The sequence below is a fragment of the Epinephelus moara genome, chromosome 15 (genome assembly GCF_006386435.1).
Source record: "Epinephelus moara isolate mb chromosome 15, YSFRI_EMoa_1.0, whole genome shotgun sequence".
In the NCBI taxonomy this organism is placed as follows: domain Eukaryota; kingdom Metazoa; phylum Chordata; class Actinopteri; order Perciformes; family Serranidae; genus Epinephelus; species Epinephelus moara.
Window position 1 is genome coordinate 1174849 of NC_065520.1, and position 18553 is coordinate 1193401.

Below are 18553 nucleotides of genomic sequence, written 5' to 3' on the forward strand. Positions count from 1 at the left end.
GTGCCGCTGTCCAGCAACCTCGAATCTGTAGGGGAGGGGGGGCGGACACGACTCGCGGCAGTATTTTGAATTTGAGTGCAGTAACCGTTTTGGCCAGAAGAAAATAAAATGTATTTTTCAACCCCCGCTTCACCTAAAATAACTTCAATCTCAGTTTTTCTTTTTCCATCTTTTCTTTCTTTGTTTGTTCCATGTACATGTTCATATTTTTTGGTCACTGGCTGTCCATGGGCGGGATGTATGCTAATTGCTGACTAATGGGAGCTCACTGTCACTTTACGATTGATTGGCATTCATGAACATACACACGTGCCTACGATCAAATCAGAGTTTTCCACAGCATTCATGAATCCAGAGTAGGTTTTTAGTACCAAGGTTTTTTATGTGCAAATGTACTCACAGATTTGATTACATTTCATGAATGAGACGTAGTGTGTGCTGCTGTTGTAGTCTAGGTATGCAGCACAGGAAATGGAACTGCTTCATTACAAAAAAAAATATCTATAATATTTTATCTCTTCTTTTTGTCAACAAAAATGAAGAGAGATTTAAGCAATACTACATTTTAGTCTCGTCCTTTTCTCAGCAACAATATTCCTTGTTAAGAAAGTCACAGTTAGTATTTAATAACGTGAATGCCATCTTGTCATAGTCTCGTCTTAGTCAAGAAAAAAAGGTTGTTGACGAACGTTTAGTCATAGTTTTTATTAAACTAACACTGACGCCTTGGCCCTTGATGCCTGTTTTGCGCTGTTCTTTGTCCTCTAATATTGGGAGGAAAAGGTGCCAAGAAGGCAAGAATGGTAAGCACACAGTACATTTGGCACATGCACAGCTCTTGGCCAGTTTTTCAATCCTTTGTTTGCAATCGGTGTCACGACGAAGAAAGAGAAAGGAGGGAAACGAAGAGTGATGTAAGCAGGGGGAAAAAGACAAAAGGTATCACAGAACTTGTGTGAACCTAAAGAAAAACAGAGGATTACCTTTTCTTTTAACCTCTGCAAGTGTATCTGTGTGGGCGTTTCACAACTGCAACTCAATTTGTGATTGCAGTATCTCTCCGAATCCCCAGATTAAAAACACAAAGGGTAAAATGTTGTTTATCACATAAAAACAACACTTCCTCAGCTCCTCTTTGATGCTTGCAGACAAAAATGAAAAGTAGAGCATTGATTGAAATAATTCAAGGGTATTTTGTTTACATTTTTCTCCTCTTTTTTGTCCTCTCAGGATAAAGAGGAACAGTGGATGACCAAGCTCGTCCCGGGAGCGAATGATTTTGCGATGCTGCAGCCGCTGCAGTGGAACACAAGATATGAAGTGGAAATCACAGCACGCAACGTCAAGGGCCTGTCAGAGCCCACCTTCTATCAGTTCTTCATGCCACAGAAACCCGACATTACAGGTAAAAGCACGATAAAAGAAAACTTTTGTGTCACAATTTGCCTTTCTAATACTTCCACTTTCCCTTTACCTGGAGCTGGTATTGAATGCCTTTTCAAAGCCCCCAGAGAGCGTATTCTGAACTTGTTGTGTTAAGCGGTGTGCTATTCGTGCCACTGGAAAGAGCGATAGCATTGGCGATAACAAAAGCAGAGAGCAAGATGTGCCAGTCGAGATAAAGGCGAGCCTCCGAGTGCAGCAGGCCTCGTCGCCGCGGTTGCTTTCTGGACAAATGAGGCTGCTGTCGGTGCTGTGCCTCTGCTGCAATGGATTTTTTTCCCTGTATGATTGTTGAATGAGAAATGCTTTGCTCAGAAGTTGTTTTCTAGTGTTGCATTGAAGAGCTGCACACTTCTCAAGTGTAAAACATTGTTGTGGCTGCACTAAAAACATCTGTTTGACATTGCATCATAACATTTGGCCAGTTATCTGCAGGATTCAGAAAACGTGAACACACAGAGTGACAAAATTAGCCTGCTCGCCATCTGAAAGCACCAAAATAAGAATAAGATCGAGCAACCCAGAATATGGCCTCTGTCATTTCCCATAATGAAGCAATATAGGAAATAGTATATAGTTGCATTACAATTTTTTTTACAGGCTGAGTAGTACTGCTTGTGACAAGTAAACTGAACTACATTTGTAAAATCAGTGGAATATCCCTTTAGAATAGCTTTAAGACATGTTTGCACCTGTGGATTGCTTTGGTTCCCAACTAGTGGGTCGCGGTCCAAAAGTGGGTCACAGGTCCATTCTAAATGGAAGTGACTTTGAAAAAACAAACTTTATTTTTAAGTGCAGTGAATTTTCAGCACAGAGCTTTTATTCTGAAGTGTTGTTTCCTGCTTTAGAGTGAGTGACTAATGGACAGCTCTTGTGGACCTTGAACTGATGACTAAGGAGAAATGTGGACCCCGTGACCACAGCCACAATGACGCCACACTGCCTCATTTGTTAAGCAAAGGGTCATTTTTTTCTTCTTCTTTATATAATAGTAAATTGAATATCTGCTGGTCAGACAGAACAAGAAACTCATGACATGAAGTCAAACTCATCTCACATCCCAGCTACATCAGCTGATCTCAAACAGCCCAATCAACTGATGGAACAGCTGCTTGATGGAAGGGAGAGCCGGTAGATCACATGATTCCTTTCTATGCAACCAATTTGCGTATCTCGTTCAGGGCACCCTATTTAAGCTGCCTACTGTTGCTGCCTCCTCTACAAGCTGCTCCACCCCAGCTCCTCCTTTTCATGTTGTATCTGATTTGTCAATGTCATTTCTGTTTCTCATTGATGCTGCTCTGTTCTGTTCCCGGGGGGTCTTTGCTGCTGCTCTCCCTGCCTTAGGCTTTCCATGTAGGCGCATGGAAGGGCAGGATGGTGTGTTCTGTCTGCCTCTGGCTTTCCTCATTTGCATGTGGAAGGTCAGACAGGTGTGCTCTCTCTGCTTTAAGGCTTTCCACGCAGGCGCGTGGAAGTGCGGAGAGGTGTGCTCTCTCTGCTTTAAGGCTTTCCACGCAGGCGCGTGGAAGTGCGGAGAGGTGTGCTCTCTCTGTCTTAAGCTTTCCACATAGGTGTGTGTAAGAGGCTTTCTGTGTAGGCCCAAGGAAAGGCAGAGAGGCCCCAGAATAGAGCCATACCACCAAATATAATACTGCAAATGGAAACAAAGTTTTCTTTTACTAAAGTGATCTTGACTGAAATCTAGCAAAACTCTAGCACAAGTTGTTTGGTGTAAGTCCGGCATCATTTTTGGTCGGTCCACGTTTTCATCGCAAAGACTTGGCTTTGAAGTGGACCAAGCCTCTCCTGTCAGGCTTTCTTATTGTTGACTCGGGATTCATTCAAACCGGTTCAAATAAGCATCACAAATCACACCAGGGTTCCCTTCAAAGAAACCCAACAGATCACAAGAGAAAACACCCTCAGGCTGTAGTTTTCTTCTTTAAAATATCATTCTTCTTTCTTCTTTCTATTTGTGTCGTAGTGCTGCTTTGCAATTCTGCACCAGAATGCAGCACAGACAGAATGCTCACACACGGCCAGAAGATCATATAAGCCTGTACACAAACACGGACGTCTCTCTCAGCTCTGCCTGTGTCGTCCTTATGTTGAGGTTACGGTTCTGCCCCACGAGAAGATTGTGCGTGTTTGTTGAGTCCTGTGCTGCTTGTGGTGCTCTTTTCTTTGTGGAGCTTTTCTTTGCTTAATGTTCCAGAAAAAAAAGCCTGGCTGTGCAGGAATCTTCTCATTTCAGAGTACTCCAGGCCGTTTGGGCTAACATACAAGCAGAGGCTTTGAAGTATGCAGTGACATATATGTACTGTTGCAGTAAAAATGTGAGTGCATTACCCCTGCAGCCCTCCGCTCTCACATGTGAAAAACCAAAACAAAGGAAGGCTGTTTCAGTGCTGTTTTGCTATCCTCTTCTGACGCCTGTTACCACATCCATTTGTCCCGTTTTGGATCCGGCAAGTGTTTGCCTCTGTCATTACTGCACTGGCTAAACGGCCTGCGAGAGTGTGTGCTGCTTTTCAAATAGAAAACAAGAGCAGGGGAACCGGCAAGCTTAAGGCGGGTCACTTCGATTGGCTGTCCTCTCTTGTTAGCGAACAGCGGTGCATCGTGGGAAAGAGAGAGAAAGGGGGGAGAGAAAACGCTTTTCTCTTAATGTGTTTGTTTGAAGAAGAGTAACACCATTGAGCTTTTCGGCTACGAAGGCAATAAAGGAGCGCGGAGAGAGTGGGAATCTGTTGGAGCAGGGGTTTTAGAATCATGCGCTCGAACTTTGTCTTGCAACTTTTCTCACACGGCACTGCAATCACTCGTTTTCCATCCCATCAGCTGATACCAGTCCCACATCAATTTACACTTGAATAATAACAGTTTATGTTTACCACATTTTCATTAAGCGAAAGCCTCAATCTTAATATCTCTCAGCCAAAACCATGCCCATTTATTTATATAATCTTGTGCAGGTTAAACAGAAAAAATGACTCACATTTTCTGCTCCACTGAATCAAATTGGATGTTGAGGAAGTCTGGTCAGCTCAATCAACAACATTAGATGTGAAATATCTGCCAATCCCAATCGGTCTTTCCAATTCATCGCCTGGCTTTACTTTTACTCCCTTACACAAACACGCTCACATGCACACTAGATAAAAGAAACATCTCCTTGGGTTTTTTTTTTTCTCCCCCCGACACTGAAAATATGTTCACACTATATAGGTGCTTTCTATCTCTCACCAACCAATTTCTCTTTTCAATTCTCTCTCGATGTATTATGCATTTGCAGAGTATTGAATTGGCACTTTTCTTTTTCTTTTCCCCTCCTCTTTTCTCCGTCCTATTTTAGTTTGTAACAGGCTGCATAACCTTCCTCCCCTCCTGCTCACAGAGGATCCTTTAAGAAAAATGCCATTGATTGCAACACTGCCCTTGGTTCCTTTTCAATTTACTCTTCTTCCTCCGAGTCTTTTTTTTTTTTCGAAATCAAAGTTTTCCTTTCACCCTCTAAATCACTGCACTGTCCCTCTGTCCTCCCCAATTACAACATTGTGTCTCGAACACCAGGTTTTTTGAGAGACCACGCTGATTGGTTGATGAAGAGACTTTTTGTCTTGTTATGCCCTTTCAGCATTGTTGCCATGGCTTCAGCAGGGCCTGACAGGAGCGCACTTCTCCATTGAGCAAGGTTGGCAACTGCACTAATAGGTATTAAGACTAGAGGTTTAAGAAAAACCTCTGAATACACACAAAACAGAAAGTTTGCTGACAACCCGAACCCCCCATTGTGCTGCTAAACTTTTACCATAGACCATAATAAATGTAGTGTGTGGGCTCCTATTTTGAAGCCTTGGGGTTTCGGTGCCTTGCTCAGCGCACCTCGGCAGTGCCCAGGAGGTGAACTGGAACCCCTCCAGCTGCCAGTCCATGCACCATATTTGGTCCAGATGGCGAACCCTTTGGTTCCCAAGTCCCTGGACTTGGGAACCAAAGGGTTCGCCATCTGGACTGATGGACTGACTGACTGACTGATCTACTGCACTCCCCCACAGTGGATATAGCAACATCGATGTGCCTCTATCCTGATTGACAGGTCACTGTAGTGGCGACTTGTCAGTCACAAGGTAGCCACATCCTAAGGACTTATTGTCTTTTTTACCCTAAATTGGACTATAATTTACAAAATGAGCATCATGCTGTACTGAAAAAGACTTGAAACTAGTGCTTGAGACCATAAAGTCGTTAGGAAAATGTTTATGAGGTTATAAATAAAGTGAAAAGTAGGGTAATTTTCTCATTGACTTCTATACCGTAATGCTTCTTTTTGCAACCAGTGGAGTCGCCCACCTTTAAGGCACCGCTTTGGATTCACTTCTTTTATTATGTCTATAACTTTTGCTTGAATCAAATTTTTACAGTGTATTTTTTTATAGTCCAGTAACAGTTTTACTTAAAGGTCTAGAGCAGGCATAGGCTGCATCTAAATATCCACCCCTGGACATGCAAACTGAGGCCTCATGGACTTCAGTCGTACGAACTGTGACAAGGTCACTGTCATCACGTAAAGTCTGCAAGGGCAGAGACCACAAGCTGCTTGTAGACAGGCCTCAAGTCTGTTTTGCTCGTTGCCATAGACACATTCAAGTGACGATTACAATCTGTTACATGGTAATCACTGCTGTCATATTTTGTCTGCTCATCTGTCCCTGCAGATAATAAGATATAAATCCCATGCATAGGGTTGTTTTGTGAGTGAACAAAATATATCTCTGTATAACGTATAGACTTCAGACCTTCATATACAGAGATGGGTGTAAATAAGAAATGGGCTATGACTAAATAGCTTGGTTAGGACTTTTAGTTACATTAGAAGATATTCTTTTGTTGTTTTTCAGACAATTTTCTAGCCTATATATTTGGCATTACACTGTGCCAACTACAGGGTAGGCTGCAATAATACATTGCATTTTGATGATCCTCTAGCCTTTATTTCTATCTATTTCTGTATCATGATGTTGTTGAATATTATGTCTGGCCTACACAATTCAAGTAGTTTTATTAGGCTATAGTAACTGTTTTACATATACATATCACACAAGTTTTTGAGTCAGCTATTGAAAAGAAATCAACCTGAAACATCATGTCCATATTGCAATGAATTGTGGGCATCAGTTAAGTCTGCATCCCAAGCCGACTTTCTGGAAGTCTGCAGAAAGTCCACTTTAGGCCGCTTGTGGACTGGATGAGTTATGGATTTGGACAGCCCGATGCACTTCTAGACTTCCTGGGAACGAGACGGTACACAAGCAAACGTTATGTTACCTAGCGGCAGAAATTTCCTGCTAGGTAGACATGGCCACAATAAAGAAGCATAAATTAACAGCAAGGGTCACCTCCTTCAGAAGCAGTGGAAAGTTGAATACTTTTTTAGAGAAAGATGAACTCTTTGCATTTGTCTAATTTGTATGTGATTTTTTTTTCTTTTTTTCAATGTGAGAAGCAGCTAGCCCCCATTCCAAAAAGAGTGGACACCCCTGGTCTAGTGTGTAGAATTTCATGGCATCTAGAGGTGAAGTTGCAGATTTCACCCAACTGGAACTTTTCCTGTTTGCCAAGAGTGTAGAAGAACTACGGTGACCAATGTAAAAACGTATAAGGCCCCATGAAGAGCCAATATTTGATTTGTCTATTCTGGGCTACTGTAGAATTAGCATGGCAGACTCCGTGGAAGAGCACCCACTCCATATGTAGATATACATAGCTCATTATAAGGTAATGACAACACAATAATTCTTAGTTTCAGGTGATTATAAACTTCTGAAAACATACTTATGATTACATTCATTTTCAGCCACCAGGTGCATCTCAATCCTACACACTGAGCCTGTAAGTAAAAGACCTCAGTACTTCTTCAACCACTGACAACATTCTCAGTTAGAGAAAAAGTCAAATAAGACCCGTTACAGTATGGTTTTGCTCGTTTAGCTTTGTTGTGGTTGCTGTATTTTTCTTGGCTCTCTCCTCTCCTCCCAGTCAAGCGCTGTAAAGAGCCTTGATTTAAACAGACGTCATAGATTTTGTTTCAATAATCCCATCAAAGCACTTGAAGAAATAATCTGAAAGGGCCTCTCTCCTCTCCTGCGAGCTCGAGTGAAACTTTTCCTGGAAGCATTGCCAGCAAATCAAAATGGGAAACGAGTACTTTTATGGCTGTCCATTACATTAATCAATTTCTTCCCATAAATTTTAAGAATGAAAGTCATTATTTTTAAAGCAGTGTAATGAAGAAGATGCATGACAATCACATCTGTTGTTCAATCATTTGCTGGATAAAGACGCTACTCATCCGCTATCCAGGCTATCTGAGGTTAAACCTTTTGATTTTATTATGATGATGCTGAATACATTTCATGGATTTTCCACTAGCTACTACTGAATAAATTACCTGCAACCTTAGCAGTCAGGTGCATTTAGATAAAGTATCTAATTTTCACAGTTTCAGATCAGGCAACAAAAAATATATTTGAGGTTAAAAATACAACGAAGCATCAGTAAAATTATGTTTACTGAGTCCAGTAAACAGTCTTTGAAGTCTTTGCTCTTTAAGAATCAGTTTTATTCCACATGAAAAAGCCTTGCTTTGTTGAGTTTAATCAGCTGAATTACCAGTGGTGCTCTGAAACTGGCACAGCAGAAACAAAAAGGCATCTGCAGCTCGAGTGTAACAGAAACTATTCTCAGATTAAAGCTGAAAATATGGACTGAAGATGACATAACATCATTTAATCCAACACCTACATTTGTTCGACTTATGTAAGCGCGCTATAGTGATCACATAAGTACAAGGCTTCAGTGCTTAACAATGTGATACAAGATCAGTGGCGATGTTTACATGTTTGCTCACTCATTTATTCATTGAACAAAGGATTGTGTTTCCGAGGGAGCATATTTAACACCAGGCAGTATCATCGTCAACTATGTAAATATTTTATCATAAGCAAGACAAGCAGGCAGCAGACTTCCTGCTGAGCTGGAAAGAGAGCAGGAACGATGGCATACTTATGAAACAGTAAACATATGCCTGGTGCACACTAGAACAGATTTTAAAAACATGGTAGACCACAGACATAACGGCAGATTTAATCAAGTTTTAATATTTGAATCCTAAGAATGCAAACAATTCACTCAAGGTGCAGGACCACATTTGAAGATAATACTAATAATATCCCATTACGTGATGGTGGCAGGTAATGTGTTAAAATTACCACCAGCACCACAGTAACAATGCCAGTGGAAAGTTATTTAGGATCTTTTGTCATGGTGGACACACGTATTCCCAGGTTCAACAACAGCGCGCAATGGGTGGTTAATGTTGTGACACCATAGGTAACATAAAGAGCCAGAAAGTCCGCCTAGGGCAACATATTCTTACTCTGACCTCATTACATATCACATTTGGTCATGGACTTTCCACCTCAAGATATGACTTTCAAGGTACCCTGGGTGCGTTGGTTGCTGACGTTCTGTGATGCCATGTCATGTTCTGCCTATACATGTATTGTCCTCTTTCAAAATACACTTCCATTTTTACAGGAAATGTACAGTTTAGGGTTAGGAAAAGATCATGGTGTGGGTTAAAATGAAAAAGAAAGTGACAAACACATAAGCCGTGAGCCTACTTCGCCTCAAGCCTTTCCCAGCTGACCCAGAGCCGGTCGCGGCGCACCATCAAGGTAGAAATACGCCCGCCGGGAGCCGTTCAGCACCGCGGACCGTCGCACTAATGGGATGTCGGACCAATGGGCTGTCGGACCAATGACATGGACCCCAGATTTTGACAACTCTGAAGTGAAAGCAGATTGCACAGGGAGGAGGTGGTCAAACAAACACAAGACTTTCAACCAGGTGACAGCAGTTTGTGTCCCTTAAGAAACAAAGAGTCAATATTGACTTCTCTTAACATAATTGCATCCTTTATGTAGTTACATCAAGTTAAATGTCATACTTTAATCACTTTATGATGTACTTTCATCTCGTTCGCAAGCTTTTGTTGCAATTTTTTTTCATTTATCATGGCAAATTAAGGGAAGATAAATTTTCCAATGAGTTTAGACCTTTTGTTTGCCATGACTCCCCAAATGACGTAAACATTGGACACTACCAGTAACAGGCGCACGTTTTTAACAATCACAGTTGTTGACATGAGGTTAATGTTGTTGCAGTTTTGCAACAAAACTTTGTAGTATATATTAGGGATGGGTCACGATTTTCGAATTTTCGAATAGTCGTTTTATTTTGAAAAATCAATTTTTTAATGCGACTATTACTATTCGCCGTCTTATTTCCCCCCTCTATTTGACATGCAATTCAGCTCCTAACCGCACGAGGGCATTATAGGATTGCTACAGCGGTGTGAGATGGGCTACCAGTTAGTTCGATGCTCTTCTACAGACAGGAGAAACATGCAGAGACTACTACAGTCATCAAAAAGTTCCGTGTGGAACAACTTCGACAAAATAAACGAAAATGAGGTGCAGTGCAAACTCTGTGAGGCAAAGCTTGCGTATCACAAGTCTACAACAAGTATGCACAGTCATTTGAGAGCGAGGCACGCAGGAGGCGGCGAGGGACCATACCGGCCGGGCTCAGCAGCGCGACACGTCTGCAGCGCGAGTCCCGTAGCAGCTCGCCCCCCTGTTAATCAATTACAGCGGCTCCACCGGTAACGGGAGCGGTGCGACAACCCCCGTCTGTCGCGCGACAACTCTCTATTTTACGCGGCTCTTCTATTTTTGTCACGCTACGCTCCCCTACGCGACCCTCCAGCAGATAAAAACTACATGAAATAGTGTGCTAAACGAGCACAGTGTGTTTTTAAATGAATAAACCATTATCAGAGGTGATATATGATGATTTGTTTTCATGCATTTACCCATGCTCAGCAAACGGTAAACAACCCCGCTGGCTTCTCTACGTGTTGCTTCCATACGCAGTCAGTGGAGCCCAAATGAATACGCCGCGATGCTACGCTGACTTGACGCTTTGCAGCCGGTGGAGCCCGGCCGTAATGATGAATGGATCTCTGTGTGCGTGGCTCCGAGAGGGGAGGGGGGAGGGGGGGTTGGCGATTATTCGAAAAATTGTCGAATAGTTGCCATGATTTTCGAATACTGTTTTTGCTTGTGCTGCCCATCCCTAGTATATATGTAGGTATACAAAAAGGATCATGGTTTGGGTTGAAATAAGTCATAGCTATTGGTACATAATGTAAGTGACGTACATAAGTTGCCTTACATTTAATATGTGATGTTACTTAATGGTAGGCACTGAACTTAACTTTCTTGGTTTTACATGGGACACAAACAGTGGTTTCATGGGTCAGAGTCCTGTATTTATTTGGCTAATCCGCCCTGATCTCCTTTGTCCACAGACTTTTTTCGCACCAGAGTAACTTTTTCATAGTTGTAGGAACCTAGTTTTCATTATGTCCACACCACAAAAACTAGGAACGATTGTCGTTCTTAGGACATTTTTTGAGGGACTTTTTAGCTTCTATTTCAGAGTAGGTACTCTCCCAGTACAAGAAGAACCATGAGTTATATAAGTGTACATTGACGGGTCGAACACAGCCAATGCAGTACCAGCAACTATCATTTTTAAAAACCTGTTAGGTGTGTAACAACACAAAACACAAGCAGCTCATGACAAAAAAGTGAAAAGAAAACACGAACAAATGGACTAACAGTGAAGTCCAGGCTTAACTGAGCATAGATGCAATGGTGGAGATACATGCAATTTTGACTCGTCAATGTAAAAGTGACATTGTTCCACCAACAGTATGTCACGTTAGCATTCCTATTGGTGGTGCAAATGCACACAGAGGAAGCTCTTGAGGGTTTATAGTTCTGTGGAGGAACTACCAATTGGGAAATTACTCTCAGGGAGTCCCCAGAACTGTTTGGTCTGAAAACGCCTTTTGTAGCTTTTTATACTACGTCACCTGACTTCCCCCTTTGGCCACATCATTATTACTACAGCCACTAGAGATCATAGCCTAACATCCATCCATCCATCCATCCATCCATCCATCCATCCATCCATCAGTACATCCATCCATCCATCCATCCATCCACTGGGGCAGCAGGCCAGGCAAAGCACCCTAGACGTCACTGTCCCCAGCAACACCTTCCAACCCCTCCTGGGGGACCCCAAGGCGTTCCTAGGCTAGATGAGATATGTAATCTCTTCAGCGTGTTCTGGGTCTGCCCCAGGGCCTGCTACCAGTAAGACGTGCCTATAACACCTGTAATGGGACCTAACAATAAACATAAATGTAGGTTGTAGTAAGCTGCTTGGATAGGCAACCTGTAAAGCCAGGTTTTTTTTATTTATTTATTTTTTTTGGTAATAGCTGACTTGTTAAAAAACTTATTTTTATTTTATTCATTTTATTTTATTATTATTATTACCAAACTTTTTGGTTTTCAATAGCCTATTGTTCAAACACGGCCAAAAACAAACCATTTTGTAAAACATTGTTTTAAATCTGACTCTTCATTGGCCTGTATTGTCAGTGGTGCCAGTTCCCAACTCAAATGAACATCTTGGGATAATACTGGAGATTGTTTTGCACTCCAAGAAGGCACATTTCAAAGATAAGTGCTATTACTTGGGGTATTTTTAAGCTGAAATAATTTTGCTTCTGAGTCAGCATAAATGAGCAGAATTCAAAATGACACAAGTCCTCGGAGGAATTTGTAAAAATGAATCCAGATTCAGTTTCCATCCCGTTTGCCAGGTTAATATCATAGAGCAGCTTCTAAGTGACTGTGATGTGTCAGTGAGTTTTAACTGCGCAGAAAGAAGTTTAGCAAAAGACTCTTTAGTATACAGACTGACTCGACACTGAGAAGAATTTGTGAAGAGTCTGTGGAGACTGAGCAGTGTTAAACTTGTTGGTGACACGCTGTTGAACATGTATTCTTTGTCAGGGCATCGTTAAGAATCAACACTGCGCTGTTTAAATATCATCCCACCGAAAGCACTGCCTGGAGGACAAAGTGAAGTGAGGAGAAACAATGAAAAATAAATTAAAACAACACAAAATAAATTAATAAAAAAAACGTTTTAAATGTCTTCTCCCTGCTGCAGGCTTTTCTCTTCACTACATTATGAGCCAAGTTAGAGAACAGAAAGTTCTTTCTAATATTCAGTGTTGGCTCGAGTCAATTTGGGAGGCTTTTAACAGCATCAATGTGTTTTAACAGTTAAAAAAAAGGGTGGTGCTGGACTGCAATGAACTTTTTGTTTTAGTGCAGTTCATGCATTTAAATCTGTGGCTTTAAACTTGAATTTCAGCGACAAAGATCAAGGTAGATACACTTAAATTACTCAAAAAGTTCAGACAGCAGCAATTACAGGAAAGTGGACCAAATTTCTCTGAAGTCTTTTTGGGGGTTGATTGTTAAGGATGTGCATATTCTTCTAAGTTAAGAGTAATTTCCCATGGTTTTTCATTTCCTCTTTGCCGGCTCTTGAGTGCACTTGAGTCACATCAAGGCTTCCTCTTTGGAAATGGACACACGGAAGGACTCGTCCCTCTCCATCAAACCAGGCAGGCTTTAATGATTATTTTTAACTCTCCAAGGGCCTCCTCAAACAAACTTTCCCTTCAACACTTCAGCACTTAGGAGGAATCCTCACTCACTTCCGCAAATGATTATGTTTATCCCCCTACAGATTAGCGCCTGCCACCTTCCCAATCAATGAACGCCCGTTGGGTCGTCATTAATCGAGTGGCGTCTCCTCAAATCCAATGGTCCGACAGTCGATCACTGCTCAGAGCTAATGAGTTTGTATTTTCAAAGTGAGATGTGTATGAATGGCTTCAGGTGCCACACAAGCAGTTGGATCTCTAGCAATTGAGTAAAACTGCTAATGGGCCTATATATCAACAAGTAATCAGAAGAAGTCAGTAAAAGGGTTAATAGAGCAGGGAAATAAGAATTAATGGCCACAGAGTTGGAGAGTTTGTGAGAAGTCGAGTCAAACAGAAAAAATCTGCTATTTCCAACTGAGGAAAACACTTTGGTGATAAGCGAGAATAATCTATTTTGTCATCCAAGGTGGTTACGATATAAAGAATAGGTAAACACAAACTTGTTTTAACAAAAGTAAGTCACTTCTTCTCACTGAGTTGTTAGAGTTTATTAGAAAGACTTGTCTAGTAGCATCATCTACAGCCGTGGATACAAGATACTGGATGAATTGAGTGCAATGTTGTGCTGTAACCAGGATCTGATATTATCTTTTTTTTTTTTCTTTTTGTCTGCCACTTTTAAAATCTATGCACTAAATGACAGAATACCATTTAGATTATTTAGATGTCATTTAATGTAGGGTTAGGGTTAAATGATTGATCATTCATTATTTTTATTATATAAAATATATGTATGTATATATATATATATATATATATATATATTCAACTCTGCTCAATTGTGAATTTAATATAGCTTTAATATAAACTTTAAATAAATATAAATGTGTATGTAAAAATAACAGACATAGCTACCATGACATCACCAATTGTTTTGCGGACTTCCATTTTGAAGCCTTGAGATTGGCATTTTGGCTGTTGCAATCTTGGTCTTTTGAAGCCAGAAGAGACCGTGTTTGCACGAGAGGCTGGCCCTGTTAGGGCAAGGCCAGGGATCAGCAACCTTTACTATCAACAGAGACATTTCTGACCAAAACTATAAAAAACAAAATCTGTCTAGAGCCACAACACATATTTTAGCCTTACAATGAAGGTAACATAGATATCTAAACCTAAATTAGCCAATCAACATTACTATTAGGTCTAAATGAACATTCATTAATATGTTTCACCACAATGTGGCCACTCTGCAGTGGACAATTAATAATTATTTGGAACTGTAACTTTACCGAGCTGGCGGTACAAGCAAATGAAGCTGTCCACACACTGTCAAATTCTCTATTCTTGTCAAAAACTTTACTTCTCCGGATTTGGAATCCATAGCTAGCCTAGCTAGGGAGCCACTTCTCTTGAGGTTTGGTAAAATTTGGAGAAAATAGCGGACTAACTTTGCACTTGAAGGGATGCCCGTTCACTTACGTTTTAACAGGTCTGACGCTACGGCTGTATCTAGGCTAACAGCTAACATGCTAACTATTATTTCTATGTCACTAGTCACGTGAAACAAATTTAGGACGATAGGAGACGGGTTGAAATAAACTGAAATTTCCCTTTAATTATGCATAACTTTAAGCCTTAATAAAATTTAAATGGCTAAGTTATATACAAATTCAACCCCTGTACAGTTGTTATAAATGAGGAAATTATCTGTAGAATTAGCTATAGAGACCAAATCGTTTTTTGTACCAGGCAGTAAAATGTTTCTGCTGTCAAGTTGGGCATTTTAACATGGGGGTCTGTGGGATCTACTTGCATCTAGAGAACTGCAGTTTTTGGCACGGCCTTGTTGGGTTCATTTTTCAGCCCTGAAGGTTGTCCCTTGATAAATATCAAGTCTAATAAAATATGTCATGCGTGGTCCAGCTTTTTCTTCAGATGAAATTGGCACATAAGGTAATAAAGTTGATACAGTAATAAGTAGGTGTGTATAGTATGTGCATACACACCTTTTTATTGATGGTCCTCAGTTAGAATTCAGTGAACCCCAGCTGTCCGTCAAAACAAATAACTATGGCTAATAGATTACCTTATATGTTGAGGTTATGACATGTCTTTCTGTTTTGACTTTCTCTGTACGCAAAAGTGGTGGACGGTCTGAAGAATTTACACACCACTGCCAACAATTAACCTGCATTCGGTGGGTGATGGGTGCTAATTTCAGCCTGTAAAGCTGAATTCTTGATGGGTNCTCCTTGGCTTTTAACCCAGCATGAGACTCTGCTCTTGTTTTACTGTTTTATTGTTTTTATTGTTTGTCTTATGTTTTTATTTTTGTACAGCACTTTGTTTCAGCTGTGGTTGTTTTTAAAGTGCTCTATAAATAAAGTTGAGTTGAGTTGAGTTGAGTTGGTTGGGTGGGCTCCACTTTCTTTTCAGTGCCTACACAGCAACACAGTTAGTACACCCAACTTCTTCTCTCACCAGGTTCAGACACTCAGCTCTCTTGCGTACAATTGTTCCCTTTAAAACAACAGCAGGTAGCATCAAGTAATACCCTCAGGCAAAAGGAACACAGAAACAATAACCATAGTTATGCTGCTGCAAATCCCAATTAAATATTAACAATTGGACTAATAATGACATAATAAAAAGGAAAACAGTAATTAAGGCTGCATGCAGAAATATTTGCATTGAGCATATTGTATGCACACTTGAAGGCTGCAATGAAAACAATTAAACTTTATACTCCTACTGTATTACCATTGTTTGCTACCTACTCAATATATTATGGTGATTTTAACTTTTACTTTATTAGATTAAACTCTTTAGATTTGTTTATTATAATTACTATAATGTTAACTAGGCTGAATCAGTACCAAGTATACAGCATGTGTCAATGCCACATACTACAGCATTTTATAGCCTGAGCTAATTTGTGCCTCTAAAATATAGAAAACTCAAAAATATACCTCATATTTTATGCACATAGAATATATGGACCATTTTTGACTTGCTTGCAGATTTGAATTGAGAATGAAACCTGCCTTTGGATAAATAGATAATGTTGTTTTACTCTTGAAAAAGATGGAAATTTCCTCTCTTGACACGGACGATGATATTTACATCCAATGTGCAGCTTTAGCCCTCAAACCCCTGCAGGTAGTTTATCACTCTGACCTGTAAGTTATTACAGGAGGATGGTTTTCACAGCCACTGTTACCTCCTGTGTCACAGTGCAGGTGATCATTCAGGACGAGATGAGAGCAGCTTTGCCCTCACTCAAAAATGACCTCATTACTTCTCTTTACTTACAGTATAAATCAACTGTAGCACCTGCAGCCATAGGTGACCACATGCATATTTGCGGCATATCAGGAAATACTGAAAATTATCCAGAAGAAAATGCATAGTATGAAACACATTTATTGTATTTTACCTTTTACGTTGATATGCACATACATATTCTTCCCTCTCTCTTGTTTTCCTCTCATTTTAATGTTTTTTTCCCCAACGCTGCCAGATGTTGGAAGGCACCTTGGCTGCTAACTTGAAAACAATTTGACTCGTGGCCACACACTTGTTTGGCTGTGTTTCATCCCTGTTTATTAAATTTAAAGTTAAGCCGCTTGTCATGCCTTAATTCCTTATGCAGAGATCTGAGCTGCTTCATGAATGAAGGTTTTATTCTGGCTCATAGAATAAAGTAACTAAAAAAAAAAATCTCAAGCTGCAATACCGAAGGCAGTGAAGACAATATTGGAGTATTCACTTTAAATTCCTTTCCTTTTACAATCTCGACATCCAGTCACAAAGGCAGCGGAGGCCCCGAAAGGCAACCTTGGATTCTTTTACTTCAGACACAAAAGCACATTTTTATGTAAAGAAATACTTTAATTGCAGATATATTAAATTTTCTTTAATGAACAGTTTCCCATCAGCCCTAGACCTACACCAAAAGAGTTGAGTCCATGGTCCATGTCTGTAATGAATTGTCACTGTCAATCCTACATTCTCAGAGATCAAGGTGCTAACTAGAACCATATAGGGTTCTTTGGCTTGTCCCCACAGGTGAACCCTTTTAGATTCCTGGTAGAACCCTTTATAAAGGTTCCACATGGAGCCTTTTCAGAGGGTTCTACCCAGAACCCAACATAAAGTGTCATACTTAGAGCCATCTGTGAAAGGTTCCACCCAGAACCCCCATTACCCCTTGTCCACCAAATTAGCTCAGGGGCTGGTTGCACAAAACACTTCAAGTTAAGATTTTCCTTAAAGTCCTAGTTAAGGTTTCCTCAAAATAAAATCAGTTGCACGAAACACCCTTAAGTCTTCTCCTTACGGTTTCCTTAAAACGTTCCCTTAAGTTTTTATTGTTTTCTCCTTGTCTTGATCTTATACTTAGCAAGAAATACCTAGACCACAGCACAAAAGACCTTAGCAACCAAAGCAAGGTAAAAAAAACAAACAAACAAAGAAAAAAACTCTGACTCTGTCTTAACTGCAACATGACCGAGTTTATGGTAATAAATGAACAAAACCAACACCCCCCGGGAAAAGTGTGTTGTGCAACTAGGAGAACCTAATGGATACACTTTTGATTTTACACTTTAGATTTGACTGTATTATTTTTTGTTGCAATTTCTTTACTATACTTAATATTTTTCACTATCTAACTACAAGCGAACTTTGTGAAACGATAACAGGCATTAGAAGCGTGAGTTCAAACAAATAAACAATCTCCATGGAAACTAATTGCGTTGAAAGAGATTTTCAACGCAATTAGTTTGTTTTTCCCATAACTAAGGAAATCTTTTACGGAATTCTTTGCAACTGCATAAGTCCCTCAGCTAAGGAGAATTTAAGCCTTAAGTGTCATACTTAGGGAGAAAACTTAAGGGTTTTTTGCAACCAGTCCCTGGTTTTTAAAGTAGTTCATTCAGGATTCTTGAAATATTGGTGCTCTCTGGCGAACCAGCCCACGTTTCCAGCTGTTTTGTGTAGAATCATGATGATCAAGGAAGTGTCATCAAAATAGGGCATTGCACAACACACAGCAGAAGTTAGCAGTAGTAGCAAGATGGCTGATCAGCCTTGATTACCTTCAAGCTTTTGTTCTTACGAAATGCAAAGTACCCTGGGTTCGTTGATTGTTGATGTTCTGGGACACCGTGTCAAGTTCTGCCTGTTGAATGCATTGTCTGTTTTCAAAATACACTTTGTTGGGGTCAACACATTAGGCTTCACACGGAGGCACCAAAAATGTTGGGAACATAAATTCGGGCTTCACATGGCGGCACCAAATATGTTGGGATTTAATTGGCTATCGAAAATAATTAATAATTATTATTAATAATTAATAATTATGTTAAATAATGTGACTTAATTAACATTAAATCACCTCGTGGGGCACCATTCCCGTAAAGGGAAAAATGATAGCCA

The 18553-nt window shown here is 40.4% G+C and overlaps 1 protein-coding gene across 1 annotated transcript in view; it reads left to right on the forward strand.

Annotated features, from left to right (window-relative positions):
- The window catches only part of LOC126401818 (neural cell adhesion molecule 2-like), a 532851-nt gene that overhangs the window by 476431 nt on the left and 37867 nt on the right, over positions 1 to 18553 (forward strand). The window contains exon 15 of the mRNA XM_050063330.1: positions 1231 to 1405. Coding sequence (XP_049919287.1) covers positions 1231 to 1405 — 175 coding nt within the window. The remainder of the gene's footprint in view (positions 1 to 1230; positions 1406 to 18553) is intronic.